The sequence below is a fragment of the Heterocephalus glaber genome, unplaced genomic scaffold, assembly GCF_053883595.1.
Source record: "Heterocephalus glaber isolate CG9 unplaced genomic scaffold, H.glaber_assembly_v1.0 deba00001452, whole genome shotgun sequence".
NCBI classification, from domain to species: Eukaryota; Metazoa; Chordata; class Mammalia; order Rodentia; family Bathyergidae; genus Heterocephalus; species Heterocephalus glaber.
The window spans coordinates 15,236,011-15,262,337 of NW_028258302.1; the positions used below are offsets into that span (position 1 = coordinate 15,236,011).

The following is a 26,327-nucleotide window of genomic DNA, read 5'->3' on the forward strand; positions in this document are numbered from 1 at the left end:
TATAACCTACTGAAAGAGTTGGGGCGGCATGGGGGCTAGTGTTGGGGAACATTTCATTCCATTTCCCCAGCAGCACCATCCCCAATACCATGCCTGCTTCTGTGGGCTTTCTGAGAGAGCCCTGCTTCCGGCCATCTTTGGAGCACTGAGAAAACTGTCACCCAGATCATTTTCTTGGTGCTGTAGATGAGGAACTGTTGAGAAATACCTGGAGGGCAAGCACTGACTGGCTCTTGAGTCAGCTTCCTGGGTCTGAATTCCTTCTGGCCCTGCCACCTGCTAACTTGAGCAAGTAACGTTGCTTCTCTGAGCCTTAGATTTCTCATCTGTGATACAGGTCTGATAGTGCCTAGCTCACTGGGTAGTAATGAGGAGTTGGAAGCCCTATCTGCTCGTTGTCATTATCATGGACAACCTCATCCCAAGGGGAGGCTGGTGAGTAAGCTGATTAGAAGTAGTCTGCCTAAGTTCTGTGTCCTGCCTTGCCACGGGGAGGCATGTGCGCCCTGCCTCTGTACTCTGTGCAGGATCATACAGTGAGCCCTGCACAGGCCCAGAAGCTGACACAAGGCCAGGTGGAAGCAGGAGCTAACAAAGGCTTCCTTATCTCCTTCCTAGGCATAGCGCATGTACTTCTGTGGGGTCTGCCAGTTGGCAGGAGAGTAGGGAAGCAGGCAACCTCTCACCCTGCCTGGGACCCTTGTCCCTCTGTGCTTTGTTCATCGCTGAGGGGCTCTAGCCTCCTTCCCAGTCCTCATCGCAGACCTATGCTTCAGACACAATTCATTGGCAGGAGGCAGTCACCAGGCCTGGCATGAAGTCATCAGGCCTTCCAGAACTTGCCCTCTGGAATCAAGTAGTCCTGGCATCTAATACCAGTTTGATTGCTTGCTGGCTGTGTGTCATTTGAGCAGGTTTTTTAAAGCTCTGGGCCACTAGAAAATGGAAACAGTGATGTCTGCCTCGTGGCACTGCTGAGGCTAAGGGAAACACAGAGCTTGCTGGTAATTCTCCCTTCCGGTGGCATCCGGCTGGAGGGCTGCTGTGTCCCCAAGGCAGCACATACAGTGTTAAGCAGAGGCAGACCCAGGCCTGGGAGGTGCAGCCATGTGGCTCCATTCCCTTAGCTGGGGTCCTTTCTGGGAATATGCAGACTGAGGGCATGATCACACTGCTCTGGGCCTTAGAGGGGCTGGAGGTTTGGAGTGGGTGGATGACCTGCCTGTCTGAGGTCACACAGCAGAGGAGTGAGAGAGCTGGCAGTGCACCCTGGCTGCTGCTCCCCATACTCCCCACGCGGTCCAGCAGCAGGACAGAAAGTGGGGTCCAGGGCTGCAGGTAGCATGGTTGGAGGCTGTGGCTCTGAGGCAGAAAGATGAGGCCTCAGGTCCAGGTTAAGTCCCTTTACCTCTCTCTGCCTCAGTTTCCTCAGCTGTAGAGTGAAGACGGTGATACCCAGGTCAGAGGGCTATGAGGAGAATCATGAAGTTAAGGTAAGCAAAGTGTCAAAAGTGAAGTGTGGCTGGGCATGGTGGCACACACCTGTAATCCTAATCCCAGTAGTCAGGAGGCTGAAGCAGGAGGATCACCGAGAGTTCAAGGTCAGCCTGGGTTACATAGTAAGTTCAAGGCCAGCTTAGACTACATAGAGAAACCCTGTCTTTAAAAAAAAAAAAAAGTGAAGTGGTTTGGCACCATGGGGTACAAGAGGATCAGTTTCATAGTAAACCATCCTAATGTGAGTCCCAGATTGCTACCACTTTGCCTTGTGACCTTGGCTAAGTCTCTGCCCCTCTCTGAGGTTCATTCTTTGCCTCTGTGAGAAGAGGTTGGATTGGATGGCCTTGCAGAGCACTGCCTCTTCTAGTCTCCTCTGGCTTCTATCTGTGCCCTTTCTTCCCAATGAGAGGTCTTGAGCTCTCAAAGCCTGCTGCTGTCCACATCCTCATCATTTCTCTATAGTGTCCTCTGAAGGGCAGCCTCCTCTGAGCATTCTCAGCTCTCCCCTCCACTCAGTATATCTCCTGGCTCCTAGAGACCTGAATGACACTGTCCCCAGTGTGTGTGTTGGGGGGGGGGGAGCAAAGTGAGGCCCTCCAAGCCTGCCCCTATGGCCCCCACCTTCCTGGGGGTCTGCCAGGAGGAGTGTGTTGGGAGGCTTTCAGGATGTGGCCCGGAGAGGGTACCTGCAGCTTTTACCAAGCCCATCTTGTGACCTGTGTCACCATCATGGTCTCTGTGTAAAGGAGTTTTGCAGATTTTACAGGTGACAAGGAGCAGGTTCTGCGGGGCTCCAGAGGGCTTCCACCTCCTTCGGCCTCCCTCAGTGCCTTGAGACTCCTGTGGCCTGAAACCAGCCATGACCATGCTCTGCTTCTGCAGAGCCACCTCTGAGTGTGCCCTGGTCCCCTGGCTTCTGGCTGCTTCTGGCAGCTGTGTCTGATGCCAGAACCCCTCTCAGGACCCAGGAGCAGGCCCTAAAGAGAGGGGACAGTACCTTTGGCTGTAGTTTGAGATACTGAATTTCCTGGGAACAGCCCTTTAAGATGGAAATGTTCCGAGATGCCCTTTTCATATGAAGAAACTGAGGGTCAGAGGTTCAGTACCTCCAAGGAGACATGGCTGGTTGGTGGCAGGAGACCAGGCTGCCTGATTCTCTGCTCACTCTTAACCCCAGGCCTTTCTGCCTTCCTTACTGGTAGCTGAGTTTGGGATAAAACGACAGATTCCTGAGCTGACTCCCTGTATGTTTCTCTAGATGTCTCCCTTTCCTGCCGTGTTTCTCAGCATCTCCCAGCTTACAGGTGGGGCCCTGTCCCTCTGCCACAGGCCCCAGAGTGCTGGCTACACAACCACAGAAAGAATTTGCCCCTACCCTGATTTGCTGCCCTGATACCCGGGCCCTTGCCTCACTAGGGTCTGGCAGTGGGACTGGGCTGTAGCTGCAGCAAAGTGTTAGCCCCTTTGCTTTTATGCCTGCGCTGTGCTTGTGCTGAACTCACTTCCAGGCAGGTTGAACCCACACCAGACTGCAGAGTAGGCCAAGCCCTGCAGAGTAGATGCATCCTTCCCTGCAGAAGACAGAAGCCCCCTTGGCATCCCATTTTCACCCAAAACGCTGTTATCTACCCCTGTGCCTTCCCTGAAGGCAGAACTGTCATAGTGATCTCTACCCATCTCTGGATGGCTGCTTTTGTTATTGCTTTCCCCAGCATGTTTTTACCTCTAATCTCTTCTCTTTCTCCGAGCAATGCCGTACCACAGACATTGCTTATTCCAGTGTTATCCCTCTTAGGCCTGAGAGGAAGGAACTGAGGCTCAGGGCAGTACCATTTGTCAGAAGCCACAGAGAAGTTAGTTTTATTTTTTTATTTTGCTGTAGTGGGAGTGACTCAGGCATTCTACCACTGAGCTACATCCCTAGCCTCTCTCTCTCTTTCTGTCCTTCTTTCTTTCTTCTTTTTAGTCAGGATCTTGATAAGTTGCCTAGACTTGTCTTGAATTTGTCATCTTCCTGCTTCAGCCTCCGGAATAAATGAGAATACAGGTATGCACCACCAACCTTCTCAAAAAGGCACTGACAGGGGCTGGCTTGGCCCCACTCAAAACTCTAGAACAGGATCAGAAGCCAGCTCCACTGCCCCACCTGCTTCGTGTGATCAACAGACACTGTCCTGGGCCCAGTCGCCATACTTGTTGGCAGGAACAGGGATTACAGAGCCTGGCTTTGTCCCGCAACAGACGCCTTGGTCAGATGTCAGAGCTAGAAAGGCTCTTAGCAAGCTGCTGGGATTGGGGAAACTGAGGTCAGAGAACGTCAAGGGCCTGCTCAGAACACCCAGTGAACTGAAGCCTGGGCTGGGTACAGGCTCTTCCTCCCTCTGAATCTCTCAGAATTTTTCTGGGGGTTTTTTTGGTTTTTGTTTTTTGAGACAAGGTCTCTCTATATAGTCCAGGATGGCCTTGAATTCACTATGTAGCCCAGGCTGTCCTTGAACTTGCAGCAATCTTCCTGCCTGAGCCTCCCGAGTGCAGGGATTACAGGTGTGTGCCACTACACCTAGCTTATCAGAATCTTTCTGGTCTCTCGGCATTTAGAGGTGGGAGTGGAGGCCTCAGCCATCCTGTTGGATTGTGTAGGAGGCAGTGCTGGATACCACTGGAGCCTAGGTTTGATGGCTGGGTGGTTGGACAGCTTTGCTTCATCCCAGAGTGCTGAGCTTGGGTGGCCAGCACCATCTCTCGTGACTTCCCTGAGGTGTGTGTGGGTAGGGCTTCATGTCATTCCAGGTCAGCCCTAGCTCTGCCTGGCTCACCACATTGATTGGGAATTGCTTACCACACATACACATACTCACAGGGTGTTTAAGGCCTTTCACTGCCTGGGCCTGGGTGAGCCTGGACTGGGAGTCAGTGGTCTGGTGTTATGACCTGGCTCCACTGTCACCCTGTGATCTTGGGTCGTCTCTGGACCTTTTTACACTTCTGTTTCCTTATCTGCTATCTACTGCTCAGGGTTGTGGTGAGGACCAGAGAAAAGGCTGCTTTATAACCATCTAAGTAGCCACTTCCTCTCCAGCCTTCACAGTTATTTGCTCCCAGTAGAGACCCTCTATCTACACCATGCTCATTTCCCTGTCCTGCCTTGCTAGATATCGCTGCTTTCCTTGCAGGCCCTTCAAGGTGAAGGCCAATTCAGTAGAGTTTAGTGCTGATGTGCTTAGTGCCCACTGCTGGAGAGCAAGTTGGGTCGGATAGGAATTCAGCCCCTAGGTGGTCATGCAGGCTCACCAGCCAAGTTGTGCTCTCTGCCATGTGCCAGGCCCTGGGCTCAGTGCTGGACATAAAGACGAACAGGGTAGGAACTTGCCTGTGGTCTGGAGGGGGAAACAACCACCCAACCCTCCAGCGTAGTCAGACTCTTCATGGAGGGCTATGTCTGGCTCCACAAGACTCTAGGACAACCAGTGGTAGACTGCACTGGAAATTGTAGGATTTCTTTTTGTGTTGCCTCCCTACTGTCACCTCTCAATACTCTACCTGTCTGTATTCCAGTATGATGGTGTTCTCAGCAATTTGAAGTTATATATAACTTTAATACACTGGTGCCTTGGTTCACAAACTTAATACGTTCCATGATTCTGGAAAAGATGACCATGTTCGTGTTCATGTGGGAAAGATGGCTGCAGTCATGTTCATCACCTGAGGCAGAGTTCACAAACAAAAACAAAATTTTGCCAAATACTTCTGTTTGCAAACTAAATTGTTCACAAACAACAGCATTTGTGAACAGAGATACCACTGTACTATACATTGTTATGTTTCTCGGCTAAACAAATTTTAACTGGAAGGGACACTATGATCAAAAGGTATTAGTATATTCAATTTCAGTTTTCCCCCAAATTTGCATTTTACGCATTATACTCTACCCTCATTGAAAAGAAAAGTTCAGCTTTCCCATGGCTCTAAAGTGTCTAGAAATAGAACCTCTCTGATTGTTTCTCCTCCACCCCTACCGCACTTCAGATGTGGGGCAAACTGGCACTTGGAGCTCCTCATGTGGCCTCATATCCTGAGAGCTGCTGAGGAAGCATGGACTGGCCAGCAGTGGGGTGACCATGGGGAGGAAGAGCCGAGCCAGGGAGTCACACACCAGGGCCACCAGGAATGGCAGGGATGGTGGCTTGAAACCAGGTTATTCCCAGGTTCTTTTCCAGCTCCAGCATTCTGTGTGTGTACTTCCTCCACATTCAGGGTTTGAAGTTTTGGAAGCCAAGGAGAGCCCCCATTGCCAGGAATGTCACTTAGATTTTTCTGATGCCAATGATACCGTGAAGTTAAATGAAGGTACAGAGAAACTGGAAGCAAAGGCCCTTTGATTTCACTGCCAGTGACACAAGAAAGCCTGTCTGGGGCTCCTCATAGAGGACATCAGGACATGAGAAACCAGCCTCCACTCTGACGCCATTGCTGGATGACTGCTCCGTTACTATGGCTCAGGCAAGGCCCTCCCTACGAGGTAGCTGCACAGTGAGGGTGTGCTATGAGGGATGGGGTCAGCCCAGCGTCACATGGCTCCAAAACACTGCTTTTTGTTCTGGCCATGTGTCCAGGGGCAAGTAAGTGGCCATCCTCTGACCTTCTCTTCATGTATCTTACAATGAGACGGTAATAGCACCTACTGCACTAGGTAGGGTTGTTGAGAGAATGAAATAAGATGCCATAGTAAAGTGCTTAGAGCAGCCTGTATGCCATAGAAGCAGTTTGACCATTTATATATAACCTTTTGGTTTTTAAAATTTTGAGACAGGGTCTCACTGAGCCGCTAAATTGCCCAGGCTGGGCTCTAACTTGCGATCCTCCTGAGTCACTCTCCCAGAATGTTGGGACTACAGGTGTGCACTACTACATCTGGCTATATATAACTTTTTAAATTAATTTTATTTTTACAGTACTGGGGATTGAACCCAGGGTTTTCATGCTGAGCTATGTCTAACCTTTTGTAAATTTTTTATTTTGAGAAGAAAAATAAGTAAATTTTTTGAGACAGAGTCTTGCTATGTTGCTAAGTTGCCCAAGCTGGCCTTGAATTTGAGATCCTCCTGCCTCAGCCTTCTTGATGACTGGGATTACAGGTATGCACCACCACACCTGGCTTTCAATTTATTTTTTGTTCCACAACGTACATGTGGGCATGCACACACACAAATTGTACATGTTCACAGGGTACCATGTGATATTTCTATAGATGTTTATATTGTTTAATGTGGGGCCTGGGATTTGGCTCAGTGGTGCCGCCACCTGCCTCCCAAACACAAGGTCCCGAGTTCGATCCATGGTACCAAAAAAAAAAAAAGGAGTTCTGTGAGTTACATTGTTTAATGTGTAAATTGGGTTAAACATCTGTCTCCTCAAACATTTATCACTTCTTTATGGTAAAAATTGTCTTTTACACCTTTTTTTTTTTTGGTACCAGGGATCAAACTCGGATCCTTGCGCTTTCGAGGCAGCCGGCAGAACCACTGAGCTAAATCCCCGGCCCTTTTACACATATTTTTTTTGTTGTGTTTTTTTTTGGGGCGGGGGGTTACCAAGGATCAAACTTGGGTCCTTGTGCTTGTGCTGCAGGCAATGAAACCAGTGAGCTAAATCCCCGGCCCCCTTTTACACATATTTTTAAAGCTAGGGATGCAGAACCAAACTGAATTTAACTTTGGTTAACCTAACAGCATACACTGGAATGAGGGTTAGGATAGAAGGTATTGGAGAAGGGGGGCTGGGTGTGGTGGTGCACGCCTGTAATCCCAGCACTTGGGAGGCTGAGGCAGGAGGATCACCATGAGTTCCAGTGCAGCCTGGGCTACATAGTGAGTTCAAGGCCAGCCTGAACTACTTGGTGAGACCCTGTCTCAAAACACAAAAACAAAAAGGAAAAGGGGAAGAATCCCTGAGAAATGATCCTCCTCTTAAAGAGTTTATATACCATTGTAGAAAAAATTTAGATGACCTTAGGTTCTGTTTAAAATCACCAAAGCACCTGGGCATGATGGTACAGGCCTATTCTGGAAGGCTGAGGCAGGAGGACTGCAAACTCAAGCCCAGCCTGGGTAACTTAGTGACTTACTAAGAAATAAAAAATGGGCTGGTGTTATAGCTCAGTGTGAAGGCCCTGGGTTAAAACCCCAGTACAGCAGAAAACAAAAAAACCCAAGCAATACAGTTCCACTTTGAGAAAATCAAAAGAATTACCTGGTCACCTACCAGAGACTCAGGCTGGCCCTGAGAGTCAGGAGCTTGAATTCCTACCGCACCTGTCCCAAGTAAAACCCCTTCCCCTCCGCTCCCCTACCCCAGGTAACCCCCCTGCCAGCTGCTGGAGCCGTGGCCCTGGACAGGCAGCAAAGGCACCGTTGCTGCCCTTGTTCTGTGTCTCAGCACACTGTTTACTGCTGTCCTGGTCCCTTTCCCTCCGCTCCCCTCCCCTGTGTGAGTCATCCTCTGCCTCACTGCAGGGAGGGAGAATCTGCTGCGTGGAATTCATCCAACATTGGTTTATTGAGAGCTTGAGTGACTGGGGAGGGCTGGCTGGACCCCAAAATTGCTGCTGCAGGGTGGGGTGGGGGTCTTTGAGCCCCAAGGCAAAGGCCAGTGGCAGTAGAATGGCAGCAGGCTGGGACAGCGGCCCTGGGGCCGGGCTGAGGTCTGGGACTCGTGTGAAGATTGGGGGACCCTCTGAGGCCTGCAGCATCCAGTTCCTTCTGCCTGCAGCATCCAGTTCCTTCTGCCGGCTGCCTGCCTCAGGCCCACACCCCCGTGTCTCCTTCATTACCCAGCCTCATTTCCAGGCTGACTGCAGACCTTAGGAGCTTCAGACAGCTTTGAGGTTCACTCTCTGTTCATTTGTTCACACTCTTCTCCCACCATTGAGGCTAAACGTTAGCCCTCTTAACCTGCTTTTCCTGAGCATCATCTTTTCAGGACCCAGGGCTGGGGGCTGGGTGCTGGGGTCCCTCACAGACCTCAGCACCTAGCACCTCAGTTTGGAAGAGTTCCTGATTCAGCCTGGGGGTGCAGGGAAAGCTTTTCAGAGAAGGCGATACCTAACTGTGTTTTGAGAAGTGGGTAAAGTTTGAGGAGGAGAGTTTCCCGGTGTACGTGTAGATGTGGGGTTGGGGGACATCTGGACCCTGAGTAGAGAGGCTGATGAATGGAAGGTTTTGAAGAGAAGGGGGCGCCAAGAGAAAAACAGTACACTGTGAGGGGCTTGTCCCCAGAGCCAAGGTCCTTGACCTTGGAGTCTTGACCACAGTGCACCAGCCTCTGGCTGCAACAGCTTCTCTTGCTGGGTATCCGACAAAGGGCTCCTAGCTGCATCACTGTGCTTATTACTTGGGGGCTGCCCAGCCCCTTCCAGCCCGCCATGCCTCTTCAGACCTTTCCGGTCTTAGCCATCTCTTCCACTTCACGGTGTACAAGGTGCTTCTGTGGCCAACCCTTGAGTCTCCCGTTGGCACAGAGGAAACTGAAGCCCTTCCGTTGTAGTGGTTAGCCCAGAGCTCAGGATTACTGGAGGGCAGAGCTGGGACAGCAACCTGGTCTTGGCTCTCCGGCCAGCCTTCTTTTGTCCAGGCCTTGGGCAACCAATCTAGCATTGCTGCTTTTTTCTGCTAGCTTTTTAGCTGCTTTCTCATCCACCTGATGTTCTTAGAGGTGGGGATCAACCGAGTAAGACTCCCTGAAATGTGGACTGAAACAAGCAAGAAACAGAGGCGCTATTTGGAAGAATGTTGGGGAGAGGCACAGAGAGACTGACTTCCACCAGTGTGTGCAGAATGAGTCCTGCCCAGGTACTCGGAACAGATTTATTTATGGCAGTTTTTGTGGGGGAGTAGTGTTGCAGACTTGAATTCTCTTCCTGTTGATCCTGACAGGCTTAGTCTCGCTGGAGCAGCAGAGCGCAGGAACTGGTAATTAGGAGACTTGGGTTCTAATTATGACTGCCTTCCCAGCCAGGGAGCCTTGGGTGGATCACCTCCATGATCCTCCGTTCTTCATCCACCAAATGGGGGTCTAGGCAGAACATGAAATGAGAAGAGAGGTGTAAAAGCCCCAGCTTGGCACCGCACATCAGATGCTGTATGTGTCAACACACACTTTTCTCTTTTCTCTGTGCCAGAAAGTACATCTTAAAGTGGATCACGATCACATGTAGTCCTATTGAGTGGACATTATTGGCTTATAGTTTTATTTATTTTGGGGGGGTTGCTTATAGTTTTTAAAAAGTGTTATTCTGGGCTGGGGATTTAGCTCAGTGGTTCCACTGCCTGCTTCGCAAGCACAAGGACCTGAGTTCGATCCCCAGCACCAAAAAAAAAAAAAAAGAAAGAAAAAAAGTGTTATTCTTTGAGGTACCAGGGCCAGTTAGTTCTAATTAAAGTATCTCAATGACACAGCCAGTTTTGGAGGTAGCATCATCGTCCTAGTTACTGAGAGGAAATGGGACTCAGACCCGTGTACCAGGTATTGTGCTAAGTACTTTACACACCATCTCATTTAATCTTTTTGCGGGATGCTGGGGATTGAACAGAGGACCTTGCACATGCTAGGCAAGTGCTCTACCATTGAGCTATGTCACCAGCCCTTTTTAAAATTTTATTTTGAGACAAGATCTCACTAAGTTGCCCAGGTTGGCCTCAAACTTGGGATTCTCCTGCCTCACCTTCCCCAGTGGCTGGGATTACAACCTGGTGCTGTCACGCCCAGCTTCACTTAATTTTCACAACAGTCTCCTTGTGTGTATGTTGGCAAAGACTTGATGAAGCTAGTCTGCCTTCCTGTTTGTCTTCTTTCCTGTTTTTCATTACCCAAGTAGTATCCATTTGTTGCGTGCAAGGTACTGTGGAAGGCCTTTTAGAAGATACACCCCCTTTCTCTTTAGGCATACAGTGGACCCTCAAGTTATGACTGGCCTGACATATGAACAACTTGGGTTAATTATGTTAATGGAAGATTCATCTGCCTCACGGTGTCTATAGTGTGTACCCAGGTAAATATCCAGATCTCAGCTGTATTGACTTACGATCAACTTGAGTTACAACCAGCCCTCGGGTACTGATTGAGTTCGCAAGTCAAGGGTCCACTGTACTTTTATTGATCCTTCAAAGCCCAGTCCAAATGGTCCCTGCTCTGGGAACACCGCCTACTTTTTTTTTCTTTAATACCACGTATTCTGTTTTGTTTTGTTTTGTTTTGTGTACCGGGGATCAAACTGGGGACCTTGTGCTTGTAAGGCAGGCAGTGGAACCACTGAGCTAAATCCCCGGCCCGTTTTGTTTTGTTTTTTGGTCTTTTGAAACAGGGTCTTGCTATGTAGCCCAGGCTAGCTTCAAAGTTGTGGCAATCCTTCTGCCTCAGCCTCCTGAGTGCTGGGATATAGGTGTGTGCCACCACCTCCAGCTAATACCACATATTCTTGAAAGCGCAGCTCCATCTCCACCTCCTCCCTCTTTCCTGTACCTTACATCTAATAAGTTGAGTCAGATGTTTCGTTTTTGTTTGATTGTGGTACTGGGTATCAAACCCAGGGGTCGCTGAGCTACAACCCTAGCCCTTTGTACTTTTAAAAATTTTGAGACAGTGTCTTGCTAAGTTGCCCAGGCTGGCTTTGAACCTGAGATCTTTCTGCTTCAGCCTCCTATAGCTAGGATTATAGGCATGCAGTGCTTCACCTGGGTGACCAATCAGCTTTATCTCAATTCACAAGTAGTTAATACCTACTCTGACCTAGAAGCTGGAGATCAGATGACTAGAAAATTCTCACCCTCAAGGAACTTATAGCCCAGCAATGAACACATGAACACCAACAGGTCACGCTAACTTACTATTCATGTTTTACTTAGGTTTTGTTTTGTTTGGAGACAGGGTCTTGCTATGTGTGGAACTCACTCTGTAGCCCAGGATGACCTTGAGCTTGTGATCCTCCTGCTTCAGATTCCGGAGTTCTGGGATTACAGGCTTGTGCACCACACCTGCTTTCACTCAGGTTTTCAAGAAAATAATAGTGGTAGTCACCACTTTCCATTACTGTTGTATACCAGCATTATTTGGCATTCTTTACCTTACTGTCTTTCCCTGTACTCCAGACCCGCTCTGAAGCAGGCTTTTAAACAGCTGGGGAAACTGGGGAAGGAGCTGTAAAGTATCTTGCACAGGCCACCCTGCTGCTCCCCAGCTGGAACCCAGTTGGCTGGAGGTGGAACACAGGGCAGGGTGGCTGGTGCCACATGTGTGTCTTCTCTACTGGGAACCCACTGAGGCAGCAGCTGGGTCAGCCCTGTCTAGTTTATCTTGCCCCTTGGTGCTCACAGCTGGCCTTGATGGTGAGAAGGGTCAAAATTCTGAACTAACTGCCAGTGTTCCTAAGAGCTACTAGAAAAGACTCACTCCTTCTAGCTGGGTTAGCTCCAGAAGGCTTTCAGGAGGAGCTGGCTTCCAAAGGTAGGACTTCCTGAGGTCTTTACAAGGCCAATAAAGGGGAAGGGGCACAGTGGGAGACTTCCTTGGAGAAGAGCTCACAGCCATTTCACAGAGGAAATGGCTACTCGTGGGTCTCTGGGAAGTGCCTTGGGCCTCTTCGAAGAGTAGTGGGCAGATGCTCCCCTTGGAAACAAAATTTGAAGAAAACTAGGAATTATGTGGCGAGTAGTTAAGCACACAGACTCTGGAGCCAGACTGCCTAGGTTTTGAATCCCAACTCCCAGATGTGTGACTTTAGCAAGTTGTTTAACCTTTCTGTGCCTCAGTTTCCTAGTCTGTAAAATTGTTACCTCCCAGAGATGTAGTGAGGAGCAAACGAGATAAAAAGTGTCAGAGTGCATTGTATAAACTATTGAGTGCTGGGCTTTCATTGTGAGGTATTACCTTTCACTGATGTAGTTGAGACTGGTTGCTGGGACAGTTGAAGAGGGAGTTAAGGAAATGGAACCACTGTGCAAGTCGAAATCCCTTGGGACCTGACCTAATTGCAGCCCCAGCTCAGTCCTCAGGATTGGAAATAGGGCGGCAGAGCCCCCAGCCTACCCTGGGTCCCTGGTGGCCCAGTGCTGGTGGGCCTTGCAGTCCCCTTCCCAGCACTCCCCTCTGACTTCTTGGCCAGAGGAGGGCTGTGGGAAGTGGGATAGGGATCTGGTCACCCTGGCAACTGAGAGTGCCAGTCTGAGCAGATGGGGACAGTCTGAGAGATGTGGATAAAATGTTCTCGAGGTAAAGGGCAGAACAGCTTCAGAACGGCTGAGAGCTCCCACCAACCCAAGGTTTGGTGACATGTCCGTCTGCGTACCTGCATGTGTGCATGCACACAGCCTTGAGTAGTAGAACAGAGTTTGCCCTGGGGATTCAGGTGCTGAATTCCACACCTTCTTGCCTCCTCCCCTGGGAGGACCGTGCCAGAAAGGAGCCCTTGGAGCAGCACTGCTCTCTGGTGGAACTGGTCGTATGACCACTGACAGGTCACTGGCTCCCTTTGAGTCTCCATTTTCCTAACCATGTAATGGAGAATTAAATGCTCTCCATGGGTCCGTTCCAGCTCTCATGTCTGAATCTGATTCTGACTGCCCCGCCCCACCCTAATTCCATCCTGGTGACATCACCACTGTCACTAGTTGGAGCCCTGGGAAGTTCCACCTCACTTGGCATTCTGGGATCTTGCTTCAGTATCAGGGTACCTGGGACCCTCCATTCTTCCATGCCCTTTCACCACATCTACTGTCTGTCGGCAAGCTTCCCATGCTTTGAGGGACCCCTAAGAGTTTCAGGGTGGGGAGAATCAGTGTATTCTGGGCCTTGGGAAAACAGGCCCAGGGCTACCCCTCCCTTCTCTGAGCTGGAAGGAGCGTCCTCCTCCGGACAGAGCTCACCCCTCCCCCACCCTGGAAGCACTTTCCAGTAATATGCCGCCTACTGTGGGCCAGATCCAGACTTCACCCCAAAGTCTGGGCCCGGCCCAGCCCAGCCTTGCCCTTCCCTGCCCTGAGTGCTTTCCAGGGCCCAGAGCTTCTGCTGCTCTCTGGGAGTCCAGGCCAAACTGAAGACTAGGGGAAGGCAGGGGCTGCTTCAGGAATACAGCTCCAGCCTGTTACCCTGGGAGCTGGTTTAAGTAGAAGGGTTTGCTGGCCACTCCCCAAATCAGGAGGCCCCAGGACTTAGTCCTTGGCGGGCCTGGTGAAGTGTGTTCTCCTCCTCTGGAACTCTACAGTTTCTCATCCTTCCTGTAGCTGTCTACCTATGTCAGTGGTCTTATGGTCCAGAAAGCATGGCCACCCCTGTGAGCTCCTCACAGAGGTACTGAGACTAAGCTGCCTCACTGTCCCAGTGCCCGGCACAACCCTCTCAGGAAAAGTACTGGTATCTGAGCAAAGGACTGATTATCTCTCTGCTCCTGGTTTGAGGCACCTAAGCTATGTATAGGAGCTTCTCCTACTCACAGGAAGCCACCTCACCTTCTAGAGCCCAGCTTTGTCTTCTGCAGAATGGGCACAAGCTGGACATGGTGTGTACACCTGAGGGAGGATCTCATCAAGCCCAGCCTGGGCAGTTTATGAACAAATGAATAAATGAATGAATGAATGAATGAACAGCCTGGGGATGTAACTTAGTGCAAAAGCCCCGGGTCCAATTCCTAGTACCACAGAAAGGTTGTGGTGGGAGAATACCTACCTCACAGGCTATTGTGAGGACTGAATATGATGGTATGTACACAGCCAGGACAGTGCTGGCTTGTAGGACACCTTCAGGAACAAGACGCATCCTTCATGTTATTGTCCTTGGTTTGCTTCATTACATACCTTCCTCCTTCTCCTCCGGGAGCTGTGACCAACTTGTTGCTGGGTCTCCAGCTCACTGGCATGTTATGGCCCAGGAATGCTCTGTAGGTTGGACTGATGGCACAGAGAGTGGGAGGCATTTTTTCATGACTTGGTGGAGGTAGAAGCCCTGCCCTGGGCTCTTTAGATTCTGCTGTCTCATAAGACACCTGTTGGTGCAGGGCCAGAAAACTCAAAGAGAATCAGCTGGCTGGAGCTGGACTTCTTGCATTGGGAAGCAGCTTTCTGGCTTGTGTCTTGCAAGAGCTCTACTCTCCTAAAGCCTTGTGTTAATTTTTTTTTTTTTTTAAGCAAAAAGCAGTGGCAAAGTTTATTTTAAAAAGTAAAAGTAAAGGGGCCAGGGATTTAGCTCAGTGGTTCTGCTGCCTGCCTCTCAAGCGCAAGGTCCTGAGTTCGAGCCCCGGTACCAAAAAAAAAAAGTAAAAGTAAAGAGTGAGGGAGAAACTGGCTCTGCAGAGCAAGCTTGGGCCAAGTGAAGGAGAAAAAGTACACCCTGGGAAAAGCAGGGCGGGCTATCATGAAGAAAGCCACAATAGCCATTTTTTTTTTTTTTTTGGTTTTGGTTTGATTGTTGGTTTGTTTGTGATGGGGTCTGGCTATGTAGTTCATGCTGGCCTTGAACTCACTGTGTATCCCAGGCTGGCCTCAAACTCACAGTAATCCTCCTCTTCAGCCTCCCAAGTGCTAGGATTACAGGTATGAGCCACCACACCAGGCTTGGCTCACAGTTTTGGAGGTTTTAGTCTATGACTGGTTGGTCGTAGTGCTTTGGGCCTTTAGCGAGGCCCATTGTGATGGGAGCACATGGCAGAGCAAAACCACTTATGTCATGACCCAGGGAGCAAAAAAGATTGAGGAGGGGACTAGAGGCCCCCCAGTCTCCTTCAAGAGTATGCCCCCAGTGACCTAAAGACCTCCTGTTAGGTGGTGGGTAAAGTTTCTGCCACCTCCCAGTAGTGCCACCCTGGGGACCAGGCCTTTAAAATATGGGCCTTTGGGGGACATTCAAGATCCAAAATTAGCAACCATGCCTTCCTCTCTCCCCTCCAGAGTATCACAGATCTCGGGGTGGGCCCTGTCTCCACTGCTTCTGCCTGAATTGTCTGACCTCAGTAGGTGCCAGAGAGATCCACATCCGTGAGCTACTGCATAGCCTCATCTTTGGGGAGTCCCTGCTCCAAGAGATGGCTGTGTACTGAAGGTTGTGAGAGAGGGAGACACCAAAAAAGGTCTGCCCTGACCTGGGCAGACGTAGTAGTCAGGGATCACTTCCTGGAAGAAGTAGAAGCACATAGTGTGGGCCATACAGTGGGGGTGGAGAGTACAGGAATGGTGCCCAGAGAGAGAAAGTAGACTAGGCAGAAGTCTGCAGGCTGAAGAGAATGGCTCATTTGGGACAATTGCAAGAAATTTGGCTGAATCTTAAGGAGTACCTGTGGGGAGAACAGGAGAACATGAAGCAAGACCAGATGACAGAGGCAATGCTGAAAGTTTGGTCTTTAGACTGTACAGCAGGAGAGACTTGGAGCAACGTGGCCCAGCCCTTCCCAGTGTACCAGCTGGCTGAGCACTGGGCATAAATGGTGGACTCTGCAAAGTCTGGGAGACTTTTCAACATAAGAGATGACTTTTGGTCAGGTCTGTTTTGAAATCAGGAAAACACAAAGTGGCTTTGAGGTCGCCTTCCGGCCTAAGATGGAGACATTTCTTTTTTATTTTTTTTTTCCTCCAACATGTTTTGCATGTCTTCTGGGAGTTTGGCACTGTGCTCATGTTCTGGGCCTGGATAGTGTTTTTTGGCCCTGGATAGTTTTGGGGGTTTGGGGGGTTTGTTGTTGTTTTGGCACTGGGGATTGTACCTGGGGCCTTGTGCATGCTAGGCAAACACTGTACCACTCAGTTACATTCCCAGCCTGGATAGTGTTTTGAGGATGATCCTTGACTTGTAGCTGTGCTAGCATTACCTGAGTCAGTACCTGAGAAGAGAAGGGGCTTTGGCCATAGAGAGGAGGAATCCCCCTCTCCTTAAGGACTCAGGGATAGACTGGGTGTGTGGCTCAGTGGTAGAGAGCTTGCACAGTGTGCACCACTCCAGCACTGGAAAAAGAAAAAGAAAAAAAAGAAACATCATAAGCCAAGGATCTCAGGGTACTGAGAGCAGTGGCCTGGCCAGACAGGTTGGCAGGAAGTACTATGGCTTGTGTCTAGAAGTCTCCCCAAAACCTCATGCAGTCACAGGTGGACCTTTTCAGAGCTGGCTGGATCTAAAGTGTGTGATGCTGGTATTAAGGGTGTGTGATTAGGCCTCCGATTGGCATAGTTATGGGTGTAGATAATGGGAAGGCCCACCCTGGATGTGAATGCTATAAGACCTAAGGGCATGTGGTCTAAATAGACTATAAGAGACAGAAAGAGGGCTGCTGCAGTTCCTCAGGATGCATGCAAATGCATAATATCCCACCCCTGCTCCCCAAGACACCCACCTTGGTCCCATGTCCTCAAACCTGGGATGACCAGAAATGAAATGTGCCTCCACAGAGCTTATTGGCTAGTGAGGGGTGAGGGCTTTCTGCCTGAGCAAAGCTGACCAGGTTGACCCTGGGGATTAGGATACCTAGCATGCAACTAGATGCACAGGTCTCCTTCACCCCCCTCCCTGCCAAAAACAAAACAATCAGATAAACAAAACCAAATAACTTATAGGGAACTTGGAACTCTAGGGTTAAAGCTGGCATTGAGAAGCCCTGTCTAGCAGGGATTTTTGCTACCTCCCAGCTCTGGTTTGCAGCCCCAAGGTGGGCCACAACAAAAAATGGCATGTTGCTGCAGGCCAGGACTGGCTTGAGGAAATGGTTGGTGGATCTCAAGCAGAGAGGCATGTAGATGCCTTGATGGGGAAAAAGACTAGGAAATTTTGAATTTCAGAACAATCGAGTTTGCTGGGAGCTGAGGGGCAGATCTGGGTCCCCTTCTGGTTCTGCTGCTCATTTACCGTGAACTTCTGAGATGTCCTCTCTCCTTTCTGAGCCTCAGTTGCCCCATCTTTAGAGTAGGTGGAATTGGGCTAGAAACAGGGCAGCAAATAGATTCTGTCTCATATGCCAAAACATTGCTGTTGACTTGTTGGAGCCCTGTCATGCCATGATTATGTGCAGATGTCTGCCACCTGCACATCTGGGCTTGGAGGTCTCAGCATGTGCCCTGCAGATATGCCGACTCCAGACCTTACTGTCCTCAGGTTCCCTCCTGCACTAATGTTCTTTGATTCTTCCATGCTTTCTTCTATCTCCTGTGCCACTTCTTCACCATTCATTGCCTGCATTGGGCTTTAATACCTCCATGACAGGGAACTCACCACCTTCCCTCAGACAGTATCATTAGATTGTTATTCTTCCCGTGGAGCTGATGTTTGCCTCCCTGAACTTGTGCCTGGAAAGATGCCTTGGGTTCAGATGTAGGTTTATAGCCTTAGGTACTTAGTGCCTCAGTAATCAATTTATAATTTCTGCCTTCTGGCAACATAGACTGCTGCTTTCTAATATTTTATGACAGTGACAAAGACAGCATAGGAATATCCTTTGAAAAAAGCACTTTAAAAACATCACTTGTTTTATACCACAACCTTGTGAAGCTGGTATTATCCCTTCCATTTTACAGGGAAGGAAACTGAGGCTCAGAGAGTTAACAGGGCAGCCTTCTGGGGCCAAGCCTGTATACCTCTTGCCAGCTGCTCTCCGGGTCCCCAACCTTGTCCCCAACCTTCTGCTCTCCTGGCTCCCCCAAAAGCCCACGGTCTCCCATTCTCTCGCCCTCCGCAGGTTTCCATGTGATCCCCACTATCTCAAGCATCGTCCCGGAGAGCTGCCTGCTGATCGTGGTGGGGCTGCTGGTGGGGGGCCTGATCAAGGGCGTGGGCGAAACGCCCCCCTTCCTACAGTCAGACGTCTTCTTCCTCTTTCTGCTGCCGCCCATCATCCTGGATGCAGGCTACTTCCTGCCACTGCGGCAGTTCACAGAGAACCTGGGCACCATCCTGATCTTCGCCGTGGTGGGCACACTGTGGAATGCCTTCTTCTTGGGCGGCCTCATGTTCGCTGTGTGCCAGGTGGGCGATGAGCAGATCAACAACATCGGCCTGCTGGACACCCTGCTCTTTGGCAGCATTATCTCAGCCGTGGACCCAGTGGCTGTGCTGGCCGTCTTTGAGGAGATCCACATCAATGAGCTGCTGCACATCCTCGTCTTTGGGGAGTCCCTACTCAATGACGCCGTCACTGTGGTGAGGGGCCAGGGGCCACGCCCACATGCACACAGAGCACAAGCCCAAATCAGGTCCAGAAGCCAATCCCACACCCACCCACTAATAACAGTAATAGAAACCACCATTGCCTGCATGTGCTTGCTGTGTGCCAGGCACCATGCTGAGGCCTCTGACGTGGATTTTCCCACTTAATCCTCAGGACAACCTGAGGAGAGACTTAACTGTCCTCATTTTAAAGAGGAAGAAACAGGCCCAAAGAAGTTAAATAACCTGCTAGAATGTGATAGAACCTTTGTGCTTAAACCAGATCTGTCTCATTCCAGGTCTTGAGCTCTTGCCCTTACTAGTTTATATGCTCCCTCCTTGACTTTCACTTTGATGTGATCTTGGCCAAATTACTTATTCTCCTTGTGCCTCAGTTTCCTCTTTATAGCCCATTTCATCTCTCATGAGGGCCCTTTAGTTCTCATTTGTCTTAAGTTAGAAATTAGTATGTGCAGAGTTTTGGGGTAGAGATTATGGAAAGAGGCCTTGCCCCCTCCCACGAACCTCCAGAAGGTGATAAGTGAAATGGGTTGTCTACTTGCTTGCTGTGTGACCTTAAGCAAGTGACTAGCTCTCTGGGCCTCATGTATGACAGTTGCAAAGTGGCTGAGTGTTAGTGCTTTCCTCCCAGGGTCTAGTGAGGACAGGCACCCAACAAAGGTCTGTATGTAGCCATGCTGCAGATGCCTGCATGTGTCCTCTAGCCAGCAGTTTCCTCAGGAAACAAGTATGTGTATGTGCATATTCATGTCCTCCTCCTAGGTGGGACCACGCAGAAAACAGCCACAGGCATGGGAAAATACAAGAACGTGTGTGCGTGCTTAGTCCCCACTCACACACGCTCCCTGCTCACCCCGGCCCTGCAGGAAGCAGCACCTCTAAGCAGTTAGTCTGGTATTGAGCCTTGGCTTGCTCTTCCTTTCTTCCCCCTTGCCTGGTCCTCAAGGGGCTGGATGAAGCAGCTGCTTGGCCTGAGCAGGCAATCCTCTGTCCTCGTCTCGTCTAGCTCTGAGATAACACAGGAGCCTCGATTTGCCCATTTGTGACACAGGCCTCTCAGGACCCAGCCCATCATCCTCCAAGAGATTGGAGGGGGCGGTTCTGGGGACCAAACCAAGGCCTCATGCATGCTAGGCAAGCACTCTACCACTGAGCCATAGCCCCAGCCCCCCTTTCAGGGTTCCTACAGGAGTTCCCTCATTAATATTGTTAAAATCAGTGTAGGTGCAGGGATCAGGTTGACACTACTGGGAGCAGTGGGTGTGCTTGTATCAAGGGGTAACTCAGATGCAGATGCTTTGTACCCGCGGTGCATCTCCCCCGGTGGGGATGGTCGTAGTGGTGATTGTTGGTGGTTATCGAGTACTTCCTGTGCAGATGTGTATTGCCTTATCTGATCCACAAGTGCACTGTTATCCTAATTTTATAGATGAAGAAACTGAGGCACCAAGAGGACACATTAGCTGATAAGAGATGTTGCTGGGGTTCACATCTGCACAGTCTGTTCCAGTCCAGAGCCCAAACACAGAGCTATGCCACACTGCCTCGCTGTAGAGCCTCTGCCAAAAGAAGGGAGGACCTCGTCCTCTGCACCTGCCCCATTGGCCCATATGGGTAGCCCATGAATCCCCTCCAGCTAGGAGTGGAGTTAGGTAGCCCAGGGCTGAGAGCTCACCTGCTGACAAGGCTGTCTGCTGTTAGTGCCCCACCCTGTCTCCCAGATGACTGAGGTCCAGGCAGCACCAGAGCCTGGGCATGGGTGTCCCAGACAGTAAAGCTGCCCCCTAGGCAGGCTGTGCCCTGATGCGGCTCATCCCCAGGTCCCTACCCCCTTGCCTCCAGGGACTGCCCAGGTGCTGGGGGCCATTGGAGATTTCCCTGTCATGGATCCTCACGTCTTCTCTTCTCTCCTTATCAGGCCTGGAAACTCCCAGCTGGTTGCTAGTAGCACTGCCTGGAACTTGACTGGACTTGAGTAAAAAGGGAACCATAGTGCCAGCCCCTAGGAAAGCAAAATGTCAAAACTGAGCCTACTGAGGAGGCCTGAGCCCACAGCCATCACCAAACAAGTTCTGGACCCAGTCCTATTGGCCTGGGAGCCCTCTGACTTGTTTTACCTCTCTGAGCCTCAATTTAGCAAGGGAGCAGGCATCCATGGCCTGCCTGTCTCAAGAGGTTATTTAGTGTTGACTAGGCTGAAGATTTTTCAGAGGCTTTACAGTGTACGAAGTGCCATTTTGACATCTGACAATAGTGTTACAGAGACCATCTATTTCCTAGACCGAAGATGGAAGCCTCAGAGAGTCTCTAGTTCCACAGCATCTGAACTAGGCTGTTCATTGCAACCACTGTGAAGTTTGTTAGTGGAGCTTTCTCAGCACACCCAGAGAGTCCAAGTCTGATATTGCCTGGCCACATGATTTTTGGAGGTTAAGAACTGCTGTTTTAGCTCATTGTCTGAACCTCCTTGCTCTGTGCTAAAGGAGAGACTGAAATCCAGAGAGGAGTGAGATAGGCTAACTTAATAGTACCGGTAGCTGCTAACAATGTCCTGGGTGCCTTCCCTTTATTAATTAATCCTCACCACAGCCCTGAAAAGTGGGCACACTTTCTGCGCTCATTTCATAGATGGGAGAATTGAAGCACAGGGAGACTGAGTATTTGGCCCAGTGCACACAACTAGGGAACAACAGGGCCAGAATTCCGGCCCGAGTCCATTGGCTCCAGGGTTTGTGCTCATAACCAGTGTAGCCTGCAGCAGGTCACAGTCAAGCCCCTCTGGCCCCCTGGGTTGGTTTTTTGTTGTTGTTGGTACCGGGTATGGAACTTGGGTCCTTGGACTTGCACAGCAGGCAGCAAAACCACTGAGCTATATCCCTGGCCCGCCCCCTGGTTTTTGAGCATCCGGTTGGCACTAGGGTTTCTCTCCAATCACATGGTCTCTTCTTGTGACTGTAGTCCACTGAGGGGATGGGATCACCATAGTGGACCCCAGGGAGGCATGGGGCTACCCTGCCAACCCATCCACCAGCCTGCACATCCTCCCCAGGTCCTGTATCATCTCTTTGAGGAGTTTGCCAACTATGACCACGTGGGCATCGTAGACATCGTTCTTGGCTTCCTGAGTTTTTTCGTGGTAGCCCTGGGCGGGGTGTTTGTAGGTGTGGTCTACGGGATCATTGCAGCCTTCACCTCTCGATTCACCGCCCACATCCGCGTCATCGAGCCGCTCTTCGTCTTCCTCTACAGCTATATGGCCTACCTGTCAGCTGAGCTCTTCCACCTATCGGGCATCATGGCGTGAGTCCAGCACGGCAGGCTGTGGGATTGGTGTGGGAGGAGTCCCCAGACTTGTGTGGCCTTCAGGAGCTCCCCAGGGCCCAGACTTCGGCTTCAGGCATGAGACATGAGCCCCAGGCTCCAGACTTGCTCCACAGCCATTTAAATGCCTAAGGTCATCAAAGGCTTTCTAGAAGGGCCCTTCTGGGCTCTGTGGGATTTGGGAATGTGGAGAAGGAATTCCTGGCTGGAAGTAGATGGGGCCAGAGCACCCTGCGTTGATGTTAGTCCAGGCATAGGAGGGTAGAACCCAGGACTGACCTCAGAAGCACTGAGGGGATTCTGGGTGACAGGGAGGAAGTCTGGCTAGCAGGAGCAGAGCCCACTGTGGGTGCCAGGCTGGGAGGCTTCAGGCTACTGCTTGGAACAAAGCTCATGTGCCCCTGGTATGGGAAGGGCCGTTATCCTGAGAAAAAAAACTGGAGAGGCCCCAGAAGAGTGTCCTTGGCACTCTTTGGACAGACCCAACAAGGTCCTGGGGAGAAGGCACAGGCTTCAGAGTTAGACAGACCTTAGCACTGCCCTTTACTACAGTATGAGAGTTAGCAGGCAACTTTATTTCTCCAAATGTCAGATCTCTCTTCTGAAAAATGCAAGTCTGTTCCCAGCCCTGTGGGGTTGATGGGACAATTGAATTAAGAATAGATGTGCAAAGTACACAATGGATATTGGCCCTCAAGAGTTGCTCAGTAAACAGGCACCTGTTCATCCTGGCTCTGTCAGCCTCTGGCAACAGAGGGCACTGGGACAGTGCCACACACCTCTAAACCTGCTCTTTTGTTTGGTTGATTTTTTTGGTACTGGGGATCGAACTCAGGACCTTTTGCTTGCGAGGCAGGCACTGGAACCACTGAGCTAAATCCCCAGCCCTGAACCTGCTCTTTGCTGACCCCAGACTCATCGCCTCAGGAGTGGTGATGCGTCCCTACGTGGAGGCCAACATCTCCCACAAGTCCCACACCACCATCAAATATTTCCTGAAGATGTGGAGCAGCGTCAGCGAGACCCTCATCTTCATCTTCCTTGGCGTTTCCACTGTGGCCGGCTCCCACCAGTGGAACTGGACCTTTGTCATCAGCACCCTGCTCTTCTGCCTCATTGCCCGGGTGCTGGGTGAGGCCCGGATCCAGGCCAAGGGAGGAGTGTGTGTGTGTATATGTGGTGTGTGGAGGGGTGAGGTTGTGAGAAGGCTGTGTGGTTCAGAGGGGCTGGGTGGTCATGTGTATGAGGAAGAGGGGTTGTTTTTAGGGTCTGTGGGAGCTGTGTGTGGTGTCGTGTGTGTAACGCATTGAGCAGAGGGGCCAGGCCATGAGGAGGTGGTGGTACTGTATGGGGGGGGGGGGTGCTGAGGGGTGTGTGTGTGTGTGTGTGTGTGTGTAATGCATTCTGTTGAGAGTTGAGGAGCCAGGCTATAGGGTGGCTGTGTGATACAGACACTGAAAAGTCATGGTGTATTTGAGGGGGCTATTCATAGGGGCTGGAGTGTGTGATGTAGTTTGTGTGTATTTAGAATAACGTGTGTAGGGGCTAAGCTCTGTTACTATGTTTACTGTATGTGTGTGTGGTACATTATATGGAGGGGCTGAAATGTGTGGTGTGTGGTGCAGTGTGGGAGTGTTGTGTGGAAGGACAGAAATATGGTGGTGTGGGATGGGTTGTGTGTGGAAGGGCTCGGGGTGGCTCCTGGCTGCTCCCTTTCCTTCCCCTCTCTGCAAAGCTGATCCCTTGAGTCCAGGCCTCGGCCCTCAGGTTCCACTTCCATGTGCCAGATCTGCCTCGTCTCGGTGGCTAAGTCGCTGCCCCTCTCTGGATCTCGCCTCCCCTTGAGATGAGGGCTAGATTTGTGCTCCCCAAGCCTGGCTGTTTCATGTATACTTGGTGCACTTTTTAAAATGCCCATTGTTTCCGATCCTTATTCTCCAGGGATCTTGGTTTTGTGGGTTGAGGTTAGACCCTGTCTACATTTTAAACTGATGTTTTCTGGGGCTGGGGATTTAGCTCAGTGGTTCCGGTGCCTGCCTCGCAAGTGCAAGGTCCCGAGTTCGATCCCCAGTACCAAAAAAAATAAAATGATGTTTTATGATGGAAAATTCTAAATATATAGAAGAGCAGAATAGAATAATGATTTCCCATGAGCCCATCATGTTTAATAAGTATCCGCTTGTCACCAATCTTGTTTTCTCTTTTCCCTTCTCCCTCCTGACTTCTGGCCAACTGGAGGCTTCTGTGATGTCTCCAAAGCATATCCAGGTTGGGGAGCCCAATTTAAGGACCCATCTAGCTCTTGCATTAAGGAACTTGGGGTGCACTGGGCTGAGGGTCTCAAGAAATGAGTGAGCTGGGTGGGCTAGGTGGAGGCTTCCTGGATACAGAAGACCCTAGTGCAGACTCCCTGAGGTGCTGGGGACAGCCTGACCCCTCCTCTCCCCCATCCCTGGCAGGTGTGCTGGGCCTGACCTGGTTCATCAACAAGTTCCGCATTGTGAAGCTGACCCCCAAGGACCAGTTCATCATCGCCTACGGGGGCCTGCGAGGGGCCATCGCCTTCTCCCTGGGCTACCTCCTAGACAGGAAGCACTTCCCCATGTGTGAACTGTTCCTCACTGCCATCATCACCGTCATCTTCTTCACCGTCTTTGTGCAGGTGCCGGGCCCGCCTGACTCCCTGAAAAGAGCATTGCTGAAATGGGGCTTTGGATTCTGTTCCAGCTCCACTGCTAACTTGCTGCATAACTGCTGTAGTTCCTTTTCTCATTGCCGAGACAAAATACCCAAAACCCAAAGTTAAAGGATGAAAGGTTTATTTGACTCACAGTTTGCAGAGGTTTTGGTCCATAGTTAGCTGGCTCCAAGGCAGGGTGGTATGACAGACAGGCATCGTAGAGGAGAAACAGTTCTTGGCAGAGCAGGGCAGGCAGAAGGCAGCCGGCAGTGAAGTAGCAGCAAGCAAGAAGCAACAAACAGGGACCCTCTTTCCCTTATATCTTATCCAGGCTACATACTCTTAGGGTGGGCAGCACTCACACAGGGTAGGGCACCCCTTATCCTAACCTGAACTATGCCAAACCAGTCAGTGGGGAAATTTAGTAATCACACACCTTGATCTAGATCCAGCCACCTCCCTTTTGGGCTACAGTTTTTAAGCTGTAAAATGAGAGTTGTGATAAGGAGTCCCTTTAAAGTGATTAACCAGAAGGTGAAGTAAGCAAAATGCTGCCACACTGCGTAAAGTCAGCAGCCCCAAATCTGACTCTGCCCCTGATTCAGTGTAGGGCTTCAGTAATTAATATCTTGGCTTCTCAGTTTCTGCATCTGTAAAGTGGGAATAACACCACAACACAGGCAGCTGGGCAGGTGTCTGAGTCAGGTAGCAAGAGGCCCGCAGTCAGCCCTACCTCTGCCCCTGCCTGTGTGACCCTGGGAAAAGCCCATCTCTGTGTCTCCATTCCTGGCTTGTGAAGTGAGGGGACTGGGCTAGATTATCCCAAAGAATTCTTCCAGCTTGCTGGTCAGTGACTTCTGAGCATTTCAGTGTCCCAGGCTTTGCTGAGAGCCCCACTGCTGGTCCTAGTCCCCAAGGAACCCACGCTGGGATGGTGCACTTTGCTGTACCATACCTGACTCTGTGTGACCCTGGGCAGGTGTGAAACTCTGTCTTGGCCTCCATTTCTTTACCATCACTTCTGTCTTCTGGACACCGATCCTCACAAAGCTCTAGATGAAATGTATCTTTGTCTTCTCGGGAGAAAATACAAGAGAAACCTCTTAGGGCTGGATGTATTTCCTTCTATCTTTTTTTTTTTTTTTTTTTGAGACAGGGTCTCACTATGTAGTCTAGGCTGGCCTTGAACTCACTATATAGTCCAGGCTGGCCTTGAACTTGTGGCAATCCTCCTGCCTCAGTCTCCTGAAGTAGAGAGAGCTGCCTCTTTTGTCATTTTACCCTGCTTTCATCATCAAAAGATACTTTCACCCTGACTTTGCAGTTGTATATGCTAATGGCTTTCCAAACCCATTTTCATTGAATGCAGAATTGGGTCAGGGATGCCCCTCTGGACCCAGCCTGCCCAGGTTTGAATCTTGGCTCTACTACTTCACTGGGACTTTAGGAAGTTGCTTACTCTAGGGCTGAATACAGGCCTCCTCTGAGCCTCAGTTTCCTCATCTGTAAAATGAGAACAGTAAGAGGACCTGCCTTTTTGAGTTGTTGTAGGCATTAAAGAGCTAATACTAGCGAACCTTACAACCCAGTCCATCACCTGACAAGTGTGCAGTTAAATTAGCTGCTGCTGTTATTTCTC

General features: G+C 50.4%; 1 protein-coding gene across 3 annotated transcripts in view; it reads left to right on the forward strand.

Annotated features, from left to right (window-relative positions):
* The window catches only part of Slc9a1 (solute carrier family 9 member A1), a 54,646-nt gene that overhangs the window by 22,435 nt on the left and 5,884 nt on the right, over positions 1-26,327 (forward strand). For 2 of the 3 annotated variants that reach the window (XM_004850692.4, XM_004850693.4), the window contains 4 exons: positions 18,200-18,660; positions 21,737-21,987; positions 22,922-23,139; positions 24,468-24,670. In XM_004850692.4, coding sequence (XP_004850749.2) covers positions 18,200-18,660; positions 21,737-21,987; positions 22,922-23,139; positions 24,468-24,670 — 1,133 coding nt within the window. Of the gene's footprint in view, positions 1-1,472; positions 1,494-18,199; positions 18,661-21,736; positions 21,988-22,921; positions 23,140-24,467; positions 24,671-26,327 lie in introns of those variants that run through there. The other variant, XM_087215486.1, reaches the window with a different exon arrangement.